The sequence below is a fragment of the Athalia rosae genome, chromosome 1 (assembly GCF_917208135.1).
Source record: "Athalia rosae chromosome 1, iyAthRosa1.1, whole genome shotgun sequence".
Lineage (NCBI taxonomy): Eukaryota > Metazoa > Arthropoda > Insecta > Hymenoptera > Athaliidae > Athalia > Athalia rosae.
Genome location: NC_064026.1, coordinates 2,142,455 through 2,166,706, shown reverse-complemented (window position 1 = coordinate 2,166,706; position 24,252 = coordinate 2,142,455). Strand labels below are relative to the sequence as shown.

The 24,252-nt window shown below is 43.5% G+C and overlaps 1 protein-coding gene across 13 annotated transcripts; it reads left to right on the top strand.

Annotated features, from left to right (window-relative positions):
- Positions 1-12: 12 nt before the first annotated feature.
- Positions 13-24,232, top strand: LOC105693421 (kinase D-interacting substrate of 220 kDa). Of its 13 annotated transcripts, none has more exons than XM_012413340.3 (20): positions 13-160; positions 733-839; positions 13,545-13,676; positions 13,798-13,896; positions 13,976-14,074; positions 14,174-14,371; positions 14,450-14,548; positions 14,621-14,917; positions 14,987-16,158; positions 16,240-16,462; positions 16,568-16,747; positions 17,234-17,693; positions 17,782-17,947; positions 18,020-18,494; positions 18,585-18,758; positions 18,842-18,989; positions 19,071-19,189; positions 19,322-19,327; positions 19,560-19,674; positions 22,003-24,232. In XM_012413340.3, the coding sequence occupies exons 3-20, from the start codon at positions 13,566-13,568 to the stop codon at positions 22,797-22,799; spliced, it is 4,938 nt and encodes a 1,645-aa protein (XP_012268763.2). In that variant the 5' UTR covers positions 13-160; positions 733-839; positions 13,545-13,565; the 3' UTR covers positions 22,800-24,232. The 13 variants fall into 13 exon arrangements, with proteins under 13 accessions (XP_012268763.2, XP_048504956.1, XP_025602086.2 ...); XM_048648999.1 differs by lacking the exons at positions 13-160; positions 733-839 and adding exons at positions 2,732-3,720; positions 4,440-4,817; XM_025746301.2 differs by lacking the exons at positions 13-160; positions 733-839 and adding an exon at positions 6,087-6,931.
- Positions 24,233-24,252: the final 20 nt, after the last annotated feature.

Below are 24,252 nucleotides of genomic sequence, written 5' to 3'. Positions count from 1 at the left end.
TCCCGAGTAAAAATTTCGTAAAAATTTGAATGAAAATAGTATCTTGACTCGAGAGGAATGTGCGCGGAGGTGACGCGTGTCAATGTTTTATATGAAGAATTTTCATTCGGTGTCTGGTGTTCAGTTTCTGGAATCACCGAGGGATTGCTTTGTTGTTTAGGTGAGGTTACAATGTTCCTACTTTTCCGTTGATCTTTGTGTTTTTCCCAGTCATGTTTTCATCTTTCGATACTTGCACGATAATTAATGAAATCGGTCGAAGGCAAGCATTTCAGCCAACAATAGTTATTAAAGAGAATCTTCGGGTCGATTCGATCAAAACGACGCTAGAAACGCTGTTGGGACAATGTCAGTTGATGTAACGGGATTATGTTAACCTTGATCCAGTTGTGACGTTGCGATACAAGAAACTACAATGCCGGAAGCGCGGTCATTCATTGTGTCCTTCCTCTTCCACCATGCACCTGGCACCCCTTGGAGAATCACCTGATTCAAACTCCATGGTTTAGAAGCGTTTCCGAATCCTACTGCCCAAAGTTTATCGGACGATGTACAAATTATTTATTTATCCCACGACCCCTGTACTTTGTTCATCCGACAATCACTCGTCGATATCCACCTGACATTGCGATGTTAGATCAATTTACTTGCTAAAGAAATCACGAGAGTTTTTCAGTATCCAGCTATCCATTCAGATTCTGGAGCATTCAATTAATTTCAACCTGATTACAGGTCTCGATTGAAATCCGTGAATCCGTGGTAGGAAAAACAACCCCATGACGGTAACCGCAGGATCCCGAGAATTTCGCTGAGGGTGCCACGTTTTCTACGTTCGCCTGGTAAGATCTCACAGATTCCTAATTAGAAAGCTCCTAGTTTTTTTTTTTTGTTCTTTTTCTGTATTTCCTCGCATCTGGAATACAAATTATCATATCTTTAATTCAATTTACGAGCGTCGAGCTACCGTATAGCTCACGTAGGGAACCAGCAAATATTCCTTCGTTGTTATCGTGGATGGACACGAGACTTCTAGGAGAAATATGGACAACATGTGTCTTGGCACGGAGGCGCGTCCCAACCCCCAGTTTTCGGTCCATTGAGAAGTCGCTTCTTTGATGCATCGGGTACCTGAGGCCCTGAGCTAAATCCGGCGCCAAGCTGTCGTCACTTTATGCTACAGCGTCGTACTGACCCCCCTCCCCGCCGACCGTGTGTCCAGTCAGAGGCCTCTTACCTTTCGAACATAAACAAAAACAATTATCGGGTGCGTAGGTAGAGAGGTAGAGGTATGACGTAGTGGGCGAATAATAGAAAAAGGGGCGGAATTTTGTCGTCGACAAAGGTTCGTCGGCTTTCGACCACCAAGGGCTATTCCGTCCCGAACGCCGCACAAGTTTCACGCGAATCGCAACGAGTCTAATGTCTGTGTTTTTAAATGATTTTGAACCTGGAAGTGATCGGCGAAACGCATGCCGTTTGATTTAGCGATTTAGGATTGTGATCCGCGATAATCTGTCTCTACTGTCTCTGTCCGATTTGGTCAACGATCAACAAGATGCAATCTTGGCTGTCCGAAACTAGAACTTGGCTTTTCGAGTCTGATGCAAATTCGGTAATGTAATGCGTTCAACTTATTCACGTTAACATGTGTATGAAAAAAGACCGAGTGAGTGGCGATGAGTGTGCATGAAGAGTAGCTGGGTATTAATTCGAGGTCGAGAAAAAATGGGGCAAACTTTGTGGCGAGAAGCCCCGACAAAGGACAAATGTGTATCGTCACGTGTTGGTCGAATTTTTCTTCCGCTTTACGGACGCACGGGGTCAAACAAATGTTTATGGACACATGTATCTAAGTCGAATCGACGATCAACGTCCTTCGTAAAATGTGCGACCCACGGTTCATCGTCCCCCAATGTTTACACCGCTCTGTGCAGGCGACTACGAATAATATTCGAGTCGAATGCCGTTTCGTAACGGATATGAGATTATCGACGCTACGAAGACCACAATTATTTCGCAGTCGTACATCCAAGCTCTCCTTGAACGACTGTTTGAGTAAATAACCGAGGACGACGGGCGCCTCTGAAACATCAGCTATACGATTGCTCATCGCTAACAGCCCCGCTTTCGTGATATCTTTACAAATATGAAATAAAAAAAAGCAAACACGCCAAGATTTCTCTGGTTCTGAGTCACGCGTCACGTTGGAATCAGCCGTGAAAAAAAAACAACACACCAATGCACGCGTCTACAATTGTGTCTGAAAATCGATCGGAAACATCGCATTCCCGCGATGTGTAAACTACGGAGTAACTTTCGGTCTATCCACGGGGGGGGTGTCCGCTGTGGGCTACCGTGAGTGTGGACATAGGACACCTGCATGTGCGTTCGATGACGTGTAGAGAAAAACGATCTCATTGGCCAGCTGCGGGTCCGTTACGTCAGAACCACGTGGCTCCCACCTCTCGTCCTCGTGGCGTTCCCGTATCCCTGGGAACCGCGAGATTTCTTCCAGATTTTCTGGCGGTTGTATAAATTTTTTTTTTTTTTCACTCGAGCTACCGGTCCGGGAGGTCCGAGGTCAGGAGGTTTCGTACGATCGGCCCGAATAACGCGTAATCTACAGTGCCGCGCGAGTAGCGGTCCGTCGCGCTCGACGATATGCTCTTCGTGCTCCAGGTGAGCGTGTCCGGGTTGCCCCGTTCCCCGTTCCCCGTTCCCCTTACTCGATGTTCCATACTCGGCGTACCGCGATGTATAAGCAGTACGGAGGCCTCCGTCGCGTGTATCGAATATCGTAAATCGTGCGTGGAACGTCTCCGTTTCTTCTTTGCATTGCTTTGTACGTACCACAGTCTCCTGCGGTCGCGCGCGGCTGAGAGTGCGAATTATCGCGATTTTAATCACCGGCCGTACAACACTATCCGCCTACGTTAAAAAACTTCCGAATCCGCGCCGCGGTCCCGTTGAGCTGTTAGTTTTGATTGCGGTGTATCGAACGCCTATCGATTGCCCGGTGTGTCGTACGAATCGAGCGACGAATAAATATCACCTATACGGTTATTTTCACGCTCTGAATCGTTTCCGACCATTTTATCTGCACGGCTCGGATTAAAATACGTTGAAATTTTTTTCACCCGAATAGAACAGCGGCTGTGTAGGCACCTGAGTCCGTTACCCTTCGTCATCGGTATTTTCTCAGTGCGTTACGCAAGTTCCATTGTGTTTCGCTGAACCGGTGCCGCCGGTATATCGTACTGACACACTTTCTCGCGCTAACGTGAGACTCACTCGCGATTTTCAATACAGAACTCCGACTGGATTTGTGTGCGCATGGCTTGATTCATAATGCCGATTGTCAACCCGATCGATCGATATCCATATTCCTTGTTTTCCGTTTCAATCGCCCACTAATATAGCACAAAGTAGTCGAACGCATGGGTGCTGCAGCGATGGAATATAATTACACGCGGGTGTAACCGCAAGTCGAATAGACCGGATTCGACCTTGTCCTTGGCGATTCAACGCCGTAGATCCTATGTTTTTTTTTACCGCTCGGTACTTCGCAAGAGTGATCACACGGGAGTAGTTGGGTTTAATTTAATGCTTGCGAATGTGTACATGGTACCGGGAATCGTTAGCGAGTTATTCCGTTGATTAACGTACTCGATCTGGTGTTATAATTTGATCGCTTGGCAGAATGACAAATTGCTTTTGCAGGTTCGTTTGAATTTATTACACGCTTGGCTTATAATGATACTCAAAATTTGAAACAACAAAATTACGACGACGGTGACGATAAGACAAAGTACACTTGGCTGATCACCTTTCTTTCGAGTCACGCCTATTATACGTGTCAAATGGATTTAATTAATTTTAAATAAGTATAAACTGCTGTTATATATCGTTGTACTTTGACAGCGGATCGCCAAGGACTTTAGAAATCGCCGGGGTGTAGGCTTCATTATCCCCTTTGAATTGAGGGATTCGTTATAATGACTTCTGCGAATTCCAAGGAATCCTCTTGCAATTTAACGTACCGTAGCTTCAGCTTGGCTTGCGCATTGTGAAAAGTGAAAAAAAAAAAAAGAAACAGGGACGTGTAAAACTATACGATATCGTCTACTCGTGTGCGACGATGTCAAAATATACTGTACGTAGGATAAAAAAACATCGTATCTCTCGCACTCACACCAAGCGGTTTTATCATCTGGGACACTGCTTTCTTCCTCCCACCAATTTCGCTCCCATTGTTCTCTCATCTCTCTTTATCTCTCGCGCTTTTCGCCAGTAGATATATCCTAATTATATATCCGTGCATCGCTCTAACAAAGAAGTGCCGAATAATGTACCGGCGCCAATCGTCAAAACGACATTGCGGCCTGGTAAGGAGTGCCCGCGCGCGCGACTCCGCGTTTCACGATTACGAAAAATTCCAGATAAACATTGCTCGGGATCGCGTCGCTCGTGCAAAAGATCGGATTTTCAAAAGTTGATAGACATCGTTAACGTGAAGTGCGGTGGTGCGGACTGACGATCGACGAACAGCAGCTATTTTCATATTAATCGCGCGACGCCCACCGGGTCTCGCGGGCAGATTCGGTTTTTTACAACCCGTTGCGAAACAGTGCGGGCAGTGATTCACCTGTGACGATATTTTGCTCGGCTACGCGATGTCGCATCTTCAGGCGAAAAATCCGCCCCATACGAAGGGATACAAACAGGTAGAGATTCAGGCGGAACATCGACGCCGACAATTCGCAACACTCCACTCGATGAAGGGACGCTCCCAAGCGATCGTACATCGCATCAACGAGGTACACCATTATTACCTTCTATTCTCTTTCGATCTTTATTTCAATCGCTGTGGCAACACACGTTGAAGTCATACGGCGCTCTCTGCTCGAAGGTTGCAGTACGCCCGTTAATCGTAGCTTATCAATGACCTTACCGATCTTCACGTAGCTCGTGTGTAACTGTGTCACGAACAAACTCGTCCAGGTTCAAATAACTGTTCAGCGTTGTTTTCAGGAATCAGCCCCCTGATTTTCAGACATTTTTGGCACCTGATTATCCATTCAATCGGGAGATCTTTGAATCAGACTTTTGGAGTGAGTCGAAAAATGTGGTTCGTTGTGACGAATCGCTGCTGATTCGTACAAGAGACTCCGACGGTATAGGACGGCTATACATTTGTACGTTAACGCTTCATGATTCAACGATAGTTTGAAAACACGAAGTCTCGCGTTATTCGGAGCCAAGAATCGTCGCGTGGGTGCAGGTGCCTATTTGCAATCACTATTATTTCTATGTATACAACGAAACATCGTAACGTAGTGGATATATCGTAGCGTACGCGTTGTCTGGTGTCAAAAATAGCCCCTTTGGAAGATCATATTTGTGGAGAGTACAGGAAAAAAAAAAAAAACACGAATTGTATTGTTAGAACGATGTTTCCTCCGTACGCCCCGGTTTCATTCAACGTGGAATTCAATGCGTTGAGCTTCTTTTCTGAATCTGCGCGTCTGAGAACTTCAACGCACATCACACCGGCTACAACCGATCGGTTGACAGTGATTGATCAGTTGTGCGATTTTTGAAGCGATATTCCGACTCCAGATATAATTCAATTATAACGATAAGATAATTACAAGTTATTGTCGAGCGTTTCTTGCATTATGCTGCAGAGTCACAATGTTACGCACGTATTGTAATTATCTGAGTCGATGAAATTTCCATCCTATCGACATTACTGCACGTCGCAGTTCTACCCCGGGATTTATCTCGATGCAAATAGCAACAAAAAAAAATGACGCAATTATTTTGCGACGCTGTGTGCAGTTGCACTCCAGTTTCGCGAAGAATGAGAAGAAGAAAGAAATGTTAACAACATCTCAGCCGCCGATTATTACACTCGTGATACCGCGCCGTGCCCGTCTTCTCATGCTCGGGAGACGAACAGCCAACAGTCGACCTCGATTGGTCATCTCCGATCTTACCGAATCTCAATATTACACATACCTTGGTATAGAGTTGTCGAGTGCACTTCCGCAGGTGCATGGAAGAGAAAAAAATTTCTTAACGACGGATTATCACGTGTTATCGGTAATCGGAACTCGCTCGATAGTGATAGGAGGAGTGTATCAATAAGTTGCATTTTCCTCGGTGCATCGGCTCAAGACTTTGTTGGCCGTCAGTCAGCTCCGGTTCGATGGACAATACGAAGATCGTGCAACTGACGTAGCTCCGAACAAATTTTAAAAAGTTCTCCGTCCGTTATTTGAATATAATAATTAATTACCCGATTCGACTATCGTATACACTCGTATACCCAAAAATTGTTCGAAATAAGTGCACGTCGATTGAAATATGTGCGATCGAAGATTAATCGGTGCAGTTTATACCGGCGCTTCTTATCGAGGGGACGTCGATCGTCAAGTTATATAATTCCACGATCCGTCGGAATTTTCCTTGAAAATAATCGACTCTGTTATTATAAAATACCAGATTATGCGTTTACGTTCTACAATCGGTGCGGTTTGAGAAAAATAAAGTAAAAGCGCTAGGCGTTTACATGTTCGGAGAAAAATGGGAGAGCCTAGTGCCATTCGCGGTAAGCCTGGGGGAGAGAACGAGTGATCGAACGTTGGATAGAACAAATCACCGCAGGGAGAACAGCTGACAGAGTATAAACCGAGCGTACGTAATGCAGTGGAAATAATTCCTCATGAGTGTCGAAGAGACTACGGCGCTCTTGCCCCGTTCGCAAATTAACGGGGTGAGATATTACGGGGTAAAAAGAGGCGCCTCCACCGCACCGGAAGAAACCGGATCGTCCGAATCATCCCTACTCTTTTATCCGGGACGTTTTTACGGCGCTATTTTCACCTACCATCGCGCCCTTCGCACCGCCGATTGCGCGCACACCCAGGTACCAGATAATTGTTACGTTCGCTTTGTACAATTTTTGATATTTGTTCACGTGTTTTCGATTTTGCGATTATCGCAGATCGCGGATTGACAGTGGAGGGTAACGATCGGCAATCGTTGTCGAACGTAAACCGAGGATCACCTACTCTCGGAATTGTGAAGATGCCGCCACAGGCCGTTGTCTCGAACTGTTGATTAAATCGCTTCGAAAAAATAAATGACGAAGGACGTGAGATAATGATACGACGCGCTACTCGATCAAGAGCACCGCTTCCTTACGACGCCGACTCGTCGCGATTGTATAACATGTAACTACATACATACAGTATAACAGACATGACGTTCTCCCGGGTCTCAATTATTCGAACAATTATATGATGCAACTCCGAACAGATGCAACGTGCGCGACTAGAGGCGTCGAACTTTCAACTCGACGCTCTCACGATAATACGTTATGTTACGCTCCTCCGAACCGTTCGTCGTTTCCATTTCAGACGAGATCGTCAAGGTCGAAAAATTTTCCTATTCCGTCTATGCGGCGATTTCGACGAGGGATACCCGGCCGAAAACTATGCCGCGTGGGGAGAAGGAATTATCGGCTCATCGTTCTGATAAGACTACTTTATCAGAATCTTGCGACGAGTTATTTCAGAGATCGTTTCCTGTCGGCTGTTACAGTAGGTGACGTTGAAAAAGTTCGCGTTCGCGATAATCTCTACAGTTTCCGGAAATCCGTTGCATCCTGATCGAAAAATATATCATTCGTCGAAAACTTAGCGTTTCTTCTACGGGCTGATCTCTTCCAAAAGGAACCACCACCATTCCGGGGCGATTCGTCTGCGCACGAGGTATACCCGACGTTTTATCAATTTTAATCTACTTCTCATCGCGATGTGGCCAAACTAATTTCGCCCCGATTATCTGATATCAATTTCATCCCGCTATTTGCCCAGAGGTTTTGGGATGTTGATACATGGGAGCGCCGGCACCATTGTGTACCGTTCGTATATCACCTATGCTCGCGGTACACATGATTACGTCTGATATTTTTGCGGAAAACTTTTGTGAACCTCCCGCTCTACCTATATGAACAATTCTCATCAAACATAGTCGCTGTACAACCGTATAATATACGATAAACCTAGTGCTAATTTCAATGAGAATAATTATCAATGTGTATACGCGTTTGTTGACTTGATTAATATCCAGTTTATTCCGATGGCGAATCAACACCGACCGTCTAGAAAACTTATTTGCGAACTGCAGTCGGAAAGTGAACGAGATTTATATTTGTTTGGATGTCTACGTGTGATCAGGTGGGAAAAATGGATTTCGAGTTTGATTGACTTTTTTCCGTCGATCACAACCGGATACTCCGTCGAGTCGATCGCTCAATTGTCGCACATTAGCGAAATTGGATGTACACGGTTCGAGTTTCGGTAGGCACGGTGCGTAATTCCTAAGAAAACTTTGGAGGATCGATTTTCCGATGCCAAAAAAAAAAAAAAAAAGAGATATTCATCTTGAGTACGGTTTGTTGTTACGTTAGTTTTTTTTTTATTTATCAATTTTTGTCTTTTTTATCTATCGCCAGTCGGTATAACGCGCCTTATTACGGATCTGGAGATAACACTGTTTACGTGCATACCGGGTGATCTGACGGAAAACTACTCGCGTAATAAACATTGGACAAATACGCGCGTGTTCATTACTTTGAATCTTTTTATTTGGCGCTCGCGCCGACGGTTTTACGACGCCAAACAGATTTATTGCAAGGCGAATCCATCGACCTTTCGATCCGTCGTACCGATCGTGAGAACGAACTCACTCCTCTTCGCTCGCGTACTTCGCGGATGCGCGTCAAACGAAAAATTAAACGAGAGTGTTCGCGTTCGCGTTGGTAGAATATATTTCGTAACGGTCACCCGGTACATGGGCATATATCGCGGTGGCACGCTTGCATCGTTCATAGTTCGCTCGTCTTTCCCGGTGAACTCGCGCTCGCGACTCGATCATCATCCGTGTCCCCTCGTCGCGTCGTCTTTTACCCCGATCGTACGAAGGGAATGCTGCTGCCCTGTGCAGATTAATCGCGCCTCTTTTCTCCACCGCACGTTTTATTTGCCACGTGAATTTCATCCGCTTCCTCCGGAAGATAATCTTCGTCCTCCCGTCTGTCATCTCGCGTCCGGTAAACCGTTCTCCCGTACCGTGTGATATTTCGAAGGTGAAACCGACCCGCTTGCGAAGGGTCATCGCGATCCGTAGTCCCTTACGGTCGAATCGGTTCGCGCGAGGAAATAAAACTTCGGAAATCGCTGCGCCGACATTTTTAAAATGGAAAGAATGCTGAGGCTCACCGCTCTGCCAAAGGTACGAGGATTTGATGATGGGATTGATGTAGAGAAAAGTTTGTATTTGTTGTATCTTTGATTGATTTTGTCTTCCGTTTCCGTTACACGTTCTCTCACACCCCTGCCGTATATATATGCATGTACAAAGCGGGAAGGAAGACACGCGCGTGGCCAAGACTTGTTTTTAGCACGCAGTTTGCGACCCGCTATACTCTGTACGTGTACTGGCGAATATCTCGCGCTTGGTCTTGAAACTCGTCGCGATCTTGCGACACGAAAAGCTCGAGGCCAACGCGAGATCAAGTGATCGCAGCCGGATCGAACTATACAATCAGCTGTTACGCTCCTCCTTGTACTTTATTACTCGTTACCGCGAGACCGACTTCGTTGTTGTACATAGCGCGTAAAATGCGGTAGCTGATGTGTGCGGCGCGCCGCATTCGACGGAACGAAACGCCTTTGATTTCGGCGTCACTACCGTGTCGATGGCGTGGAATAATTCCAGCCTGAGCCCCGCCGATGAATCTATAATGGTATTTTCTTGTAGCGAGCACGCGCTGCATTTATCGTTGACTCTGGGATCGACGGGGATTCGCGTGATTCGTTCGCTCGCTGGTAATTCCGTCCATTATGGTCAATTGTGTATCGAAAGCGAAACGGTACGGTCGTTGGTATCGCCTTTAGGCGCGGAAGTTGACAAGAGATACGCGTGGAGGGATGGTGAATTTTATCGGATCCGGTCCACGCCGCGATCCCTTAATGGGCGCGAAATGAGATCGGTGACTTTCGACGGGATTCTGTACGTACCACCTGCGTCCCTTGGTATCGTTGACCGAGATGACGGCGGTGATCGTGTCGGGCTACCCCGACTCGACGACCATAAGAATCTCCTCGGTCATCTCATTTTTCGTACGCGGGCGCGGATTGAAACAGGTAACGAGAATGGAATGAAAATAATTTTTTATTTTTTTTTTTCTAAACTAACTCGAGTAGGTAATAAAACGCAATTGATTATCAGGGACGATCGACGATTCGCGGAAACCTGCTCTCAAAGTTATCGCGATCTTTGAAGATCTCAACGGCGGGTTACGATGCGCGTATACATATATGTATATATAATCGGTGTTTTTGTTCTCACGATCACGGATATCGCAGCTCTTCCGTATAGAGTGCAGCCGATCGGACTTATTTCTCCAGTAAACATTCGGTCGCACCTAAGTGCAGTCGCGCGCGATTATACGATTACCGTTCGTCTCCGAAAACGATATCGGAAATTCTCGAGAAACCATGGAGAGGGTTAGAAAAATGTCGGAAGCTGCGATCCGTCGATGGAAATCGTCGAACGAGCTGGTAAGACTTGCGGATAACGAGGTTGTTTACGCTGGAACAATCGATTGGGGGATAACTGAACGGTCATTGGAAAATATCGATGGTAATCAACCGTCGTGCGAAACAGAAAATATTCGTATTAGGTGCTCGCGATGTAATAGGTATTATAGTTGTAAAATATAAGCTCACGATCAAGATTAGAGATACGGTTCAGCGATTATTACATCGCGTGTTAAAATTATTATTTTTAATTGAGCGGATGACGCGTGTCTATAAATAATTGGATGAAGCTAATTATTATCGACTATACGCTGCAGGACATCAGAGTCGACGTCGACTGTAAGTGTACCAAGAAATGAAACAACGATCACCACCTGCTGTTAATTCTTCACGAATTATTAAACGCTCGTCGAGTCGAAATTGTTCTAATCCCGAATGAGAAGATGTACATCGCGTAACACAATCTACGAGCGATTAACGTACATACCATTGCACCTGTGAGCTGAAAAATATGGAAATTGAGTTGCAGAATCCACCCACCTGTTGCTTCGAGTTTAACGTCTCTTTTCCGACCTCCGGCATTACTGGCGTCTGTCAGCAGCGAAAAACAAAACTATCCAAGAAGACGTTGAACGTAAGACTATCCGTCGAACGACATGCAGGAGATGCGGTGCGTTACCGCCGCACCTGTCCATCCGAAGATCCTCAACAACGAAAAATTACCCGAGGTGCACGAAGATCGTCCCTCCGTAAGCGATGGTACCAACGAGTCGCCGATTTCCGCTGTCAAAACCCCGACATCCGATTCCCCGAGGATCGAATCTCGCTGTCCCTCGATGCGAAAGGGGAGCATAACGGAATTAGCGATTCGATCGAGCGTGACGCCCAGTCTGGCCGGTGCCCTGAACACTATATCCCAGCCCCTTCTGCCCACCTGCCCCTCCGAGACGACCTTCCCCTTCGGGAATAATTCGAACAGCGCAGCCTACGCGCCGCGCGATTCCTCGAATCGCTCCAGCCTGACGAACATCAGCGAAGGGGAGGCGATCCTCGTCGCTTCGGCCCGATCGAGAAGAAAACGCATGTCGTTTCTTCATCTCCATCTACCCGAGCCACCGGGGTGGACGACGAGCGCGGGCGGCGACCAGCAGCACCCCCATCATCATCATCATCACACCTTCGGGTCGCATCTGTCGCACATTCACGTGCCAACGCTGACCTTCACCGCACCTGCCTCCGATGGAACCGGTCGAAAGTTCAGTTTCGGCATCCGACGACACTCCCACACGGTCAGTCAACGCACAGACGACGATCACCCCGCAGATTCGCTACTCCTCGCTGCTCCCCGTCCTCGCTCCTCCCCCGCGGGGTCATCGCACCCCCCGCCGCCCCCTCCCACGAGACTCGGGCGAAACCGATCCGATCTTCCCGACCGTGCGACAAACCGGTTGCCCTTCTCGAGGTGATCCTGAGGGTTATCGGATTCGAGCCGCGAACCCCGTCAGGTACGTTGTGTGCAGCAGTAACAAAAATCTCTACTAATGCCTCCGCAGCCGCTAACTAAGGAATGAACCAACCTTTGTTTTCACCATCGACGCCCGTTCACCGATCTCATCGAGGAACGCGAGGAGCACGAGCCCCAGCGATCTGCATCCGTCCAGGTATACCCGTTATACCCCTGTCGCGAGAAGAAAATACGAGAGCTTTCGGAGACGCGCACCGCGCATCGCACGGAAACTAATTTTCCAACCGATTTCCCTAATGCGCGTAAATACCTGTGCGTCAGATGTGTATTATACAGGTCAGCGTACGCTCCGGGCGTCCGATCACCGCGGGGTTGAATTTCTGGTCAGTTTTGGGCCGGCCGATTATCGCCTCACAATCAGCCGAAAGATGCCCCGCGGTAACGGTCGTCGGTGAATCCCGTATCTACCCCCACCGGTGAAATTTTTTGGGGAAAGTTCGGTAAACGACGTCGTTCCCCAGTCGAGGAATACACACTGCGTTTCGAGACCCGGAGCGGGTGGTAGTTGATGTTCGGAAGAGGTGGAGCGATAATAATCGCGAGCTTGTTTGACCGCATCGTTCCGGCGCCACGCACATACATATATATATATATATATATACACATATATATACACCTGCAGTATCTTTATTGTACTCCTGTATAAAAACGGAGGGCAGAAACCTCCCCGGTCTCCAGTTTCATCTCGTCGTTCCGCCGGAACGACGTTAGTGTTTCTGTTCGAGCGTTGAGTCGCTGCGTTAAATTCAGTTCGTTAAGATCCGGATCCGGATCGAATTCGGGGCGAGATGCAGCTACCCATCATCAACTGGTTCAACTCGATGGCTTCGACCTACAGTCTAAATGCATCAATTGGCGTACGTAGTATTCATGCCACCTGTTGCACGGTGTCATTGCGTAGGTCAGCAACCGAATATTGTCGCGTCGTGTTTCGGTTGCCGTCCTAATTTTCGTTTGACGAAATACGCGCGGCTCGTACGTCGCGATATTTAAATTTCACACGGTTATCACCGATAATTTTTTTCGAATGAATAAAAGCGAAAAAAAGTCGGAAACGTCAGGACTGGAACGGCCGCCCGATTATCGTGGGGATTATCTCGCGCTTAATTCACGGTGAGCCCGACTTGTGAGCAAGTTATTTTTCTACTCTTAATTTGAGCTGATCGTATTAACGTGATGTGTGATTATTATTCAGTTGAAAAATTGTGTGGATTTTTGCTTCTAACCGAATGACGAAGATACCTCTTCGCAACACCCCTTGTGGAATCAGCTGAAATATAAATGCCATAACATTCCGTCGCCTACGTACATACATCTTTGAAATAATATTTCGCGTTGTTTGCGTTCCAATCGCCACCTACGAGTTATCGGAAAATTGTGCTATCAGATTTTCTTTCTATTTCCAGACACTCCACCGTACGGACTCGATGGTTTCCCTATGCTACCGATCCCTCGTCAACTTCGTAACTGACGACAATCTCATCGGCCTGCAGAATTTTCTTGAGAATAAACGCGTCCAAGTCGACGATCGCGACGAAGTGAGTTTTTTCCGTATACACCTCGTATACGAGGAATGAACAAATAATTGAGGAATGCATCGCTATAGGCGTGTGCAGATCGAAACACATTGCGATAACATTTCTTCGATATTCTCAACAGAATGGTAGCACAGCACTTATCCATTCAGCATCCAAAGGAAAGATACATTTCGTCCGCGAATTGGTCAACCATGGAGCCGATGTCAATGCCGAAGATGGGGTAGGCCTTTTCGCGAATGATTCATTCGAAATAAGTCGAATAGTTTATCATAAATTCTTATCTTTCTGCGTTAATTCAGGACAACTGGACATCCCTGTTGTGCGCAGCCAAAGAAGGACACACGGATATATGCTTGGAATTACTGGAGCACGGCGCTGATTTGGAGCACCGTGATATGGTGAGTTTTTTGGAATCTTAAAAGAAGTGTTCGTTCTTTTATTATCGTCAATAGAATAGCGGTAGTTAAAATATTCACATTCAATTTCCAACGAAACAGGGAGGATGGACACCCTTGATGTGGGCGACGTATAAAGGCAGATCTGAAACGGTATCATTGCTCTTATCGCGTGGAGCAGATGTTAACGCTCAGGGCAACTATCACATATCTTCTCTCCTGTGGGCGGCGGGACGAGGGTATGCGGACATAGTCAAAGATCTGATATCTCACGGCGCTAAAGTCAACGTGGGGGACAAGGTATGGTCGAAATTCTCCTGTGCGTCTCTAGTTTTTTTCTTGGCCATTTGATTTGATCCAACGTTACCAAATTTCCAGTATGGGACTTCTGCGTTGGTTTGGTCTTGTCGCAAGGGAAACATAGAAATTGTCGACGCGTTATTGAAAGCCGGTGCCAATGTCGATACTGCTGGCATGGTGAGTCCATCGAATCTGCTAAGCCGACGGAGTATCACCTAATTTTCGAATTGAAATACGGATTTCTTTCAGTATTCGTGGACCGCTCTCCTCGTCGCAACTCTGGGAAATCACGTTGATGTGGTGACTCTCTTGTTGGAATACAAACCGAACGTCAATGCCTTGGATAAAGACGGATGTACCGCTCTAGCGATAGCTTGCAGAGAAGGACATCACGAAATAGTTAATGCACTTGTCAATGCTGGGGCATATATTAATATACAAGACAGGGTTGGTGATACCAATTTGATTCATGCCGTGAAAGGAGGTCATCGAGGAGTCGTCGAATCTCTAATTAAAAAATACGCCGACGTGGATATCGCTGGGAAGGTACATATGTCACACGTTATTTTCTAAACATGGAAATTCATTTGCTAACTGATTCGTGGTTTATTTCAGGACAAAAAAACCGCTATTTATATAGCTGTAGAGAAAGGAAATGTCGCTATGGTGCGATTATTGCTAAACGCAAATCCAGATTTAGAAATCGCAACCAAGGATGGTGACACGCCTCTACTTAGGGCTGTAAGATCACGCAACTCGGAAATAGTTCAATTACTCCTAGACAAAAAAGCCAAGGTTTCTGCCACCGACAAGAAAGGAGACACTGTGCTGCATGTGGCTATGCGAGCCAGATCTAAGGCCATCGTGGAGATATTACTCAGAAATCCAAAAAATAGCCAGCTGCTCTATCGGCCGAATCGGCAGGGAGAAACTCCCTACAACATAGACATGAACCACCCGAAGACGATTTTAGGGCAAATATTTGGGGCTAGACGATTGAATACAAATGAGGACAATGAGAACATGCTGGGATATGATCTCTACAGTAGTGCCCTGGCAGATATCCTTAGCGAACCTTCGCTGTCCACACCAATAACGGTTGGCCTTTATGCAAAATGGGGTTCTGGGAAATCATTTCTGCTGAACAAGCTCAGAGAGGAGATGAAAAATTTTGCAAGACAGTGGATGGATCCAGTTTTTCAGTTTTCATCCCTGCTATTTATAGTCGTTGTGCATGTTTCCCTGCTAGTCGGGGTGATCGTCGGTCTAGCTGTTCAATCATGGATCATCGGACTCAGCGTTGGAGTCAGCCTTGTCGTATTCAGCTACGTTTTTCTAGTGCTTGTTTGGTATGCTAATCAAAGATATGATTGGTACTGGCCGTACAATTTCAACGTAGCTCTTACTAAAAAATTAAACGACCTGCGGCTCCTGCTTCAAGTTATGTTCTGTCATCCTCCCGGTGCTCAAGTCGGCGATTCGCCAACAGCTCAACCAACCAAATTTTATTTTACCGATCAAACGCGTGTTGGTACAACTTCGGCAGGAGAGAATGCAGTGGTGCAAATGGTTGGATCCTTATACGACTCCATTGAGAGTGATTATGGATCTCTCGCCACCAGACTGTACAGAGCATTCAGACCAAAAATGGCGAAGTCTACATCCTCTTGGAAGTGGAGACGAGTTTGCTGCTTGCCATATATTGTGATATTTGAAATTTGCTTTGGTGCTTTTTTGTTGGGCATTTCAATACTCACCATCTATCTCATCGGTGTCACCAGCAGTGTGTTAGTAACAATGACAAATTGCGAATTAATTCTTTTGCACGTAACTAGTCAAATTTGACATCTCTATTTTTACTGTTTCAGTCATATCATCGAACGTGTAACTGCTCATGTAATTCTGTTAACAGTAGCACTGTTACTTTCAGTGGGGATTATAGCCAATTTATATACATGGAGCAGGATGTTACAGGCTGTGGTATTTTCCCAAAGACGGCACTTACAGCGTAGTATTTCTAAATTGGAAACATTAAAGAGTGAGGGATTCATACAAACGTTGCGTGGCGAGGTGAACCTGATGACGGAAATGGTAGGTGTTGTTCATTTTTTTCATTTGTTCAATGGAAACCGGAGATTTGTGTAATTTCAACTGACTCACAAAGATTCTTACTAGATTTATTAAAATGAATTTCAGGTGAAATGCTTGGACAGCTTTACATCTCAACAAAGTAGGCTGGTAGTGATCGTCGATGGATTGGATAGTTGTGAACAAGACAAGGTGCTTCTGGTTTTGGATGCTATACAAGCACTTTTTAGCGATAATCATTGTCCTTTCATCGTTATCCTAGCTATTGATCCTCACGTTATTGCCAAGGTAATATGATTTTTATACAGCCACCCATCATTACAAATATACCTCAAAATCTATAATCCTGTAATAGGTCTAAAATTTTGGATAGTATTTTCGATGAACTTGCATATCTTGATCAAAATCAGCTTGTCTTCATTTTATTTTATTTTCTATTTCATTTCGCAAGCTTATAAGATAGAATTATATCGCTTCATGACTAATCGATGATTGTCTGTTTTGCACGGGCCAGGTGGGTTGCGACCAGGTTAGTTAGGCATCGTCGTATTAATCGTTTTGTGTATCGGTGTGGTCTTGACATTGGTTCGGTGTATATCTCTGCCTATCCATATTGTGATCATTGTATTTATCGATATACAGAAATGTGAAATATCCATACATCCTCGTCCCTGCACCTTTTTTCTACTCTCTACATGGATGAGTTTTTTCAACTAATGGCGATGAATGCATGTGTCATAACTCAATTGAAACTTGCATCCTTTTTTTTTTCAGGCCGTTGAAGTAAACAGCAGGAGATTGTTTACGGAGTCGAATATTGGGGGCCACGATTACCTGCGCAATATGGTTCATTTGCCATTTTACTTGCAAAATAGTGGGTTGAGAAAATTAAAAGTTGCCCAGCAAACTGCCCAGTATCACAAGAAGAGTGCTTGGACCGAGACAGAAGACAGTATCAATTACGCAACCACAAGTGCTATTCATCATTCGGTATCGAATCGAAGACTGAGCACCGAGTCGGGAGTAATGAACAGTACGGAAAAATTGAAACCGCCTAGCAGAAAAGGCAGTAGAAAACTCAGACTCAGCGAATCTATAGCAAGCAGTATTGGTAGTAATTTGAACAGACTTGGAGGAGCCCATGATCTCAATAAAATGCTGCTCACGGACGATTACTTCAGTGACGTGAATCCGCGCAGTATGAGACGACTCATGAACGTCGTTTACGTTACAGGTGAGAACCTTACAACCCGTTGCGAATACACTATTCAGTTTCAAGGTGTGGATTTTTTTAGATTAACGCTGTTGTACGATAATTACAGGTAGATTACTTAAAGCATTCCAAATAGACTTTAATTGGTACCACTTGGCTAGTTGGATCAATATCACGGAGCAGTGGCCATTCAGGACTTCTTGGATGATCCTTTATTATGATTTATATGAAGAGACCTTAGATGATTCTATGTCACTAAAGGCTCTTTACGATAAGTGAGTCAATTGCATCGTAGATCACGATCCATTGGTTCACAAGGGCGATCTTCAATTTCTATCTTATTTCAGAGTGCGTCCGCAAATACCGGTAATGAAAGATGTACAGCCACTGTTGGAAATGGATAGAGATGAACGGAAGCTCGACGTGTTCCTAACTTTTCATCGATCTAGTCTCCTCGTCACAGATATGAAAATATTTCTTCCTTTCACAATAAACCTTGATCCTTATGTTAAGAAAAAAATCAAAGAAGAACAACAGGTCGTTGACGAAGAAGCTATGACTTCCGGGATGTTCAAAGGTCCAACTGCTCCGTGGAACACCCATGCGCATCAACAGGAACATTGGCCACCTAGTAAGAGTGTCTTAACTAATCGACAACACAGATCCAGCCGTGGTAATACTATGCAAGGCTCTATACACTCTCCACCGATGCAACCTGGTTGGGTCATGCAACCTGGGATGGAATGGCAGCCCCCACCGTGGATACCATTACCGCCTATGGAGCCTGCGCCGAGGCCAATATCAGCTATTACTACAATATCGGTGAGCATTATAATGAGTAATGCCTTGGAAAGTTTGACATAATTTCGATTCGATTTATTACCTCGAGGCTGCGTGATTTTTTTTTTTTAGGCAGATATCCTGGAAATGAAACTATCAAGTTTATCCGTGAACGGGGTCTGCGATTTACTAGGAAAAATAGAAGATTTGAGTACAATCCAGGTATCTCGTTATAAAAATGTTATCAGAGATAATAACATAAATGGCCGAGTACTTCTCCATTGTGATCTACAAGAGTTGAAAAAAGTGAGATCCATTATTCCAATTAATTGCGATGTAAAATCTTATTCACAATTATTTATTTACCAGTACTTTGACGATTATTTCAGGTGCTTCAAATGGCCTTCGGAGATTGGGAACTTTTCCGAATGGTGATTGTGTCGCTCAGGGAAGCAGAACTGTCGTTATTTATTGCACATGAAGAAGGCCCACGTAGTGTTCGATTTACCGTAGGATCAGACCAAATTACACGTAAAGGTAAATGCGAAAAATAATTACAGGAAAGTCGCAGAGGTTGTTAGATTTGTGCTAGTGACAATTGTGTAACTTATGCTGCAGAGCCCGTGGTACAAAGTGGATCTTCACGACCCATTGTAGTTGACAAAGATAAGACAACTTCGAGAACGGACGGCCCTGCCAGGCGGGACCCGAACAAGCAGTCTATTATGGAAAAACAGGTGAGATTCTCTTCCATACTTTCATGTATCACGTCATCTATCAATGTTAATCGGTTATCATAATCCCTGCATTGTACTATTGTGGATTACTAACATTTACGGATAATCAACACGCTTACGTATTGGATACAGTTTCAGGTAATATTGAAAAACAATCAAATTTCGTATGTTCCCTTTATGATTCAAATGTAGGTTTAATTACAAAATTGGCTTCTAATGATCTCAGAAAGTGGTAGAATACATCATAGATTGATTCAATCTAAAAATACAGTGATTTGGTTGAATTTCGTACTTATTTTTCTAATTAATCATAATAAGCCAAATATATTGTAAAGCATGTGCGTTATGGGAGTGTGTGTGTGTGCATTAGGTAACCCTCGAGGAACAAATGATCTGCGGAGCCTTGCAGACATTGAACGAAGAGGCATGCGAAGATGTGCTGGATGTACCGTCACCAGCTATTGCTCCTACCGACTCACTTGCAGGTGAGCCTCCATCTTCTCTTCCGCTTAAACTGCCTCTGGTCATAGTTCAGGAACCACCAAACTCTGATCACAGTCCCGATTTAGAAAATGATTTCACTTCAGTCCTCTAGTCATTTGACAATACTCTGCCCATTGTCAATCGTGTAACTATTTAGTAGTTACATTACTGTGAGTATTTCTTTATCGCACAAAGAGGTTCTTTTTTATCTCAATATCTTAAAATATGTGTAAATATGTAGAGTGTAGTTACGGCAGTTTGAATATAGATTACGACTATTGTGGGTGCTATAAATATTGAACGATTTTGAGGGTGCAATTTATAAGTCTGAAGAATTTGTGATCCGTTGGTATTATAATGTAGCTGGTATGGTGAAAGACAGAATTTTATATAAAGTGGGATAAAATTCTGTACAGTCATAAACGTCACCTAGTATTTCAACATGCTATCGGTTAGATTGTTTGCAGAGTTCATTTGCATTTTTTTTCTCCAGCATTTTCCAAAATGCAGTAGCCTAGTATTTCATGATTTTGATTTATTTAATTATGAAACTATGCATTTCAATCTCTGTCAATTTCATTTCTGTAAACATTGGTCATTTATTCATGAAGTTTCAAAGGTTGAACAAATCGCGAGTTGTCATAAATGTTAATAGAGCGAGTCCACAATTGACCTGGGCCTTCATTAATTCTTGAGCCTGTTATAATAATAGAAGTTGGTCGCTGCAAAAGTTATGCTGGACATATATTGGTGGTATTACATAAATGTAAAACTCACGAAAATCTTTGAACATAAATAATTCTAACGACTTATGCGAGTTCCTATTTCGTTTTGTATTGCCGCAACATCGTCACTTTTCAATTGAAAAACATCATTAAGTCAGTTGTTCAGACTTTTTTACTGTTGCGTCTGCAATGCACCGTACAAATTAATTGTTTGTATTTGATACAAATGGAAATGACATTCCATCAGCTGATTTCTTCGGAAGGTCAACGGTTGTTTGTTTAGTAATCTTGGTCTGTTTTATGAAGTCCAGCTATTATATCAGTGAGATGATGTTCAAATATTTAAAATATAAGTCAATTCAATAACTAGATAAATCAAAAATATACTCTATTAAGATTACTAGATAATGAAAACCGCCGTTTCTGCAGTATGAAGTGTAAGTTGAAGTAATGAAGCAAATAAGTGGCCCGGAGCCATGCACTCTATGCCATGATAACAAAGCTAAAGCAACAATGTGTGTTTGTGGTACCGATGTAGAGTTGTGAAGTGAACTCACAACTGCTGTATAACACAAGCTAACAATGAATATAGATAATTGAATTGATGGTTAGTAGCTTGTTTCGCGAAGTATCTGTGCCACATTTTTCAGTTGAATAAAATATCATCGAGTAATAGGTACTATGGTACTATCACAAAAACGCAGTACGGTGTGAGATGTATAAATTATAAAGATCGCTATATTTTTACCAACGCGGTGCATGGAATTATTATACAATTCATACTCATTGTTCACAAATCCACATTATATGAAAATTGCAATAAAAAATTTTTGAAACTGAGTGCTGCATGGATTTATTTAAAAGTAAACTTTAATTGCTTTTATCATTATGCATGGCTTCCCATCCTTTCACAGTGATCCTATGTACAGAAAATATGGAAATCCGTTGGATCTCTTGAAGGCATTCAATTTGGGAAAATCGCTTTTGATCGATCATTTTCATCAGCCTGAAATGGTAGATAAATCGAGGTATCGCAGTTAAATAATGCTTTATTGAACTTGTGAAGTATCTGTATTAATGTATTACAATAGCATTTGTTCTTTCTATTTCTCAAACTATCCAACCAAGTTCCCAGATTTATTCAAATACTCTACCATATACGATATTGCTACCAGGGTGCATGCATGAACATTCAATCTTGTGGTTTCGAGAAATTTAAAACTGTATAGTGACAATCGGGTGTCCAGCATATTTGCTGCTTGCAAGTTCTATCTGTAAGTTATTTTCCCAACCATACATACAAGCGGCATTCCCTTTTGTAAATTTCCTGTTTCAAGGCTATATCCAAATCCTTGACAATATACCTATCGAACATTTTCATAGAACAATATTTAACTCGTGCATCTAAAATGAAACCTAGTCATGATATGAATATGAATGGTTAATTCTACCTAGAGCAGTTCTTTACTCTCCCTTAACTTATATGCCATTGGTGATCACATTGCAAGGTATTTTTCACAAGGACTTTGGTTTGGTTTGATAGTTGTATTAGGAATGAAAGACATGTTGGAAGGGTCCTTGTACAGTAGCAAAGAAATGTTTTAGGTGGGCATCCAGCTTCCCTCAGCATCACCTCTGTACCTGAAACGGAGTTCGTCATGCTACAAGGTTCCCCTCTCCTCCACTGGCAACCGGTCTTCGGAGATCCTGACACATCAGACGAAAGCTCACAGGACTCCACTTCGCATCTCCATCGTTCAAGCTCCCAACACAGTATCATCTCTCAGTGGAGTACAAGGTCGGCCTGTTCCCAAAGCAACTTGAATCACAAACAACGAACCAACAGAATGCGTTCTAGGCCCACATCTCTCCTCATCTCACCTCCTCCGTCACCCAGACCTGCGTTTCGCTCAAAATCTGCTGATGAAAGTTCTGCAGCAGACAGCATCCCCATGAAACCGATATTCTCGCTTTCTCTCAATTCACACCAAGAAAATTCCAAACTGAATGTGGAGCCTACAGTTTCTATATCTGCGGCCAGTAGTGTCTCAGCTACAAGCCTGGAGAAGTTGACGAAATTAAAAGACAAGTTGATGAAAACTCTGCCATTGTCTCCCGTGGATGGTGATGACCAAGGCTGCGATGACGAATCGACACCTCTGGTATCAGAATTGTCAACCCCTACGCGTTCGTTTTCAGACAGTACTCAACATGGCTTTAGCCCCGCTGAAAGTAGCGATGCATCACCTGCTTCCAATAAAAGTTTGCCACACGGAGGTGAGCGATCTGTGACCATTGATTACCCAGACACTCTTGATTTGGTAATTAGAGAGACATCCACTAAAAGATTCCTCTCGCGGCAGGATGCCAAAGATCTAGATGATCCAGAAACTTCTGTTTGAGTCGTTGTATGTTATTCCAGCTCAGCTATAATATGTACTTAGGACAAGTTCAATGGCTAGTACTCACAATCAGATTAAACTGCGATTGTACATATTTATGGACTATAGATATCAATCTGTATCTAAGTATAATATCGATCCGCCTTGTACATTTCATTGTGAAATATTATGTGCCATTTACATAATCTAGAGGTACTTATTATAAAGACACAAGTTTGTGTTCTGATATGTAGAAGATAAAGATATATTCTAGAAGCGCGAATATCTCGTACATGAATGTATGTACATACATTATTGGAGTACCTGCACAAGTACCTAACGCGGTATTTGTATGAAATAGAATAAAAAACTTTGGTGCCAGAAGTTGTGAATTTCCATTACCTCTGATTGTCTAACCAGAGAATGGGTTCACTTCAAATATTAAATACAACCAGACGCGAGCAATACCATTTATGGCTTTGGTATATACTCAAATTGCGAATTCAATTCTCATCATCTATGTCAATTCAATCCATTCCAAAATATTATTTGTCTATCGACTGTTCACGGTCCCTAATATTCGTGCACAATAATCAATCAGCAGGCAGAGTCTGGATTATTCTGATGGGTTTTATGGTATCCATCACTTGTTTAATGTAAATTACACCTGGGGTATTCAGGTTTCAGGCAATTTACCAACTTATTACACCTACACTAACAATAAGTATACGACACAAGTAGTTAGAATTACGCATACTTTCACATACGCATGATAAATACTATTGTAAAATGTTGGCTGTGATTGCCGGTTGCTAGTTTTGCATTTATCGATTTATGGATGAAAAAAAATAAAAAAATATTCGCGAACAAGTCCATCGATTCAATGCCGATGTCGATTTTGCTCATTGACAATATTCAATCAATGCCCAACTACGATAGCGTCAAGAGTATGAAATAGTAATGCCAATTTTCAAATGACTATGAATAACGTTAATTCTTCTGATTTCTACGAACAGCTTGCATATTGTTATCTTTTAGAAAATCGCCTTCAAGTACTTATTACTTTTTTTTAGCGTTTACCTACAACTCCATTAATCCTCCGTTCATTATTTTCATTTCAGCGTAAGATATCGCAGAGAAATGTGATGAGAACTCGATTTTTAATTTATACAAGTCCATAAATAATTGAAAGCAATAAAGGTTTTTAATTTCAAAGCTTAATGGAGAACAGGGTGTACTTTTGATTTTTTTATCGCAGTTGTACCTTTAAAATGACTTCACAGTAATTCAATCTTATTATGAATTTTGTATACACGATGACTATGATATTATCATTAAATTGACAGAGCAAATTATACCGGCAAAATCATGATATCATCAGAAATGGTTATGGAGAGATTATTTTATTATAGTGTATATTTGTGTGCCTTAAATAAAACGTTGTTTTATTACAACTATTGTGTATTGAAGTCCT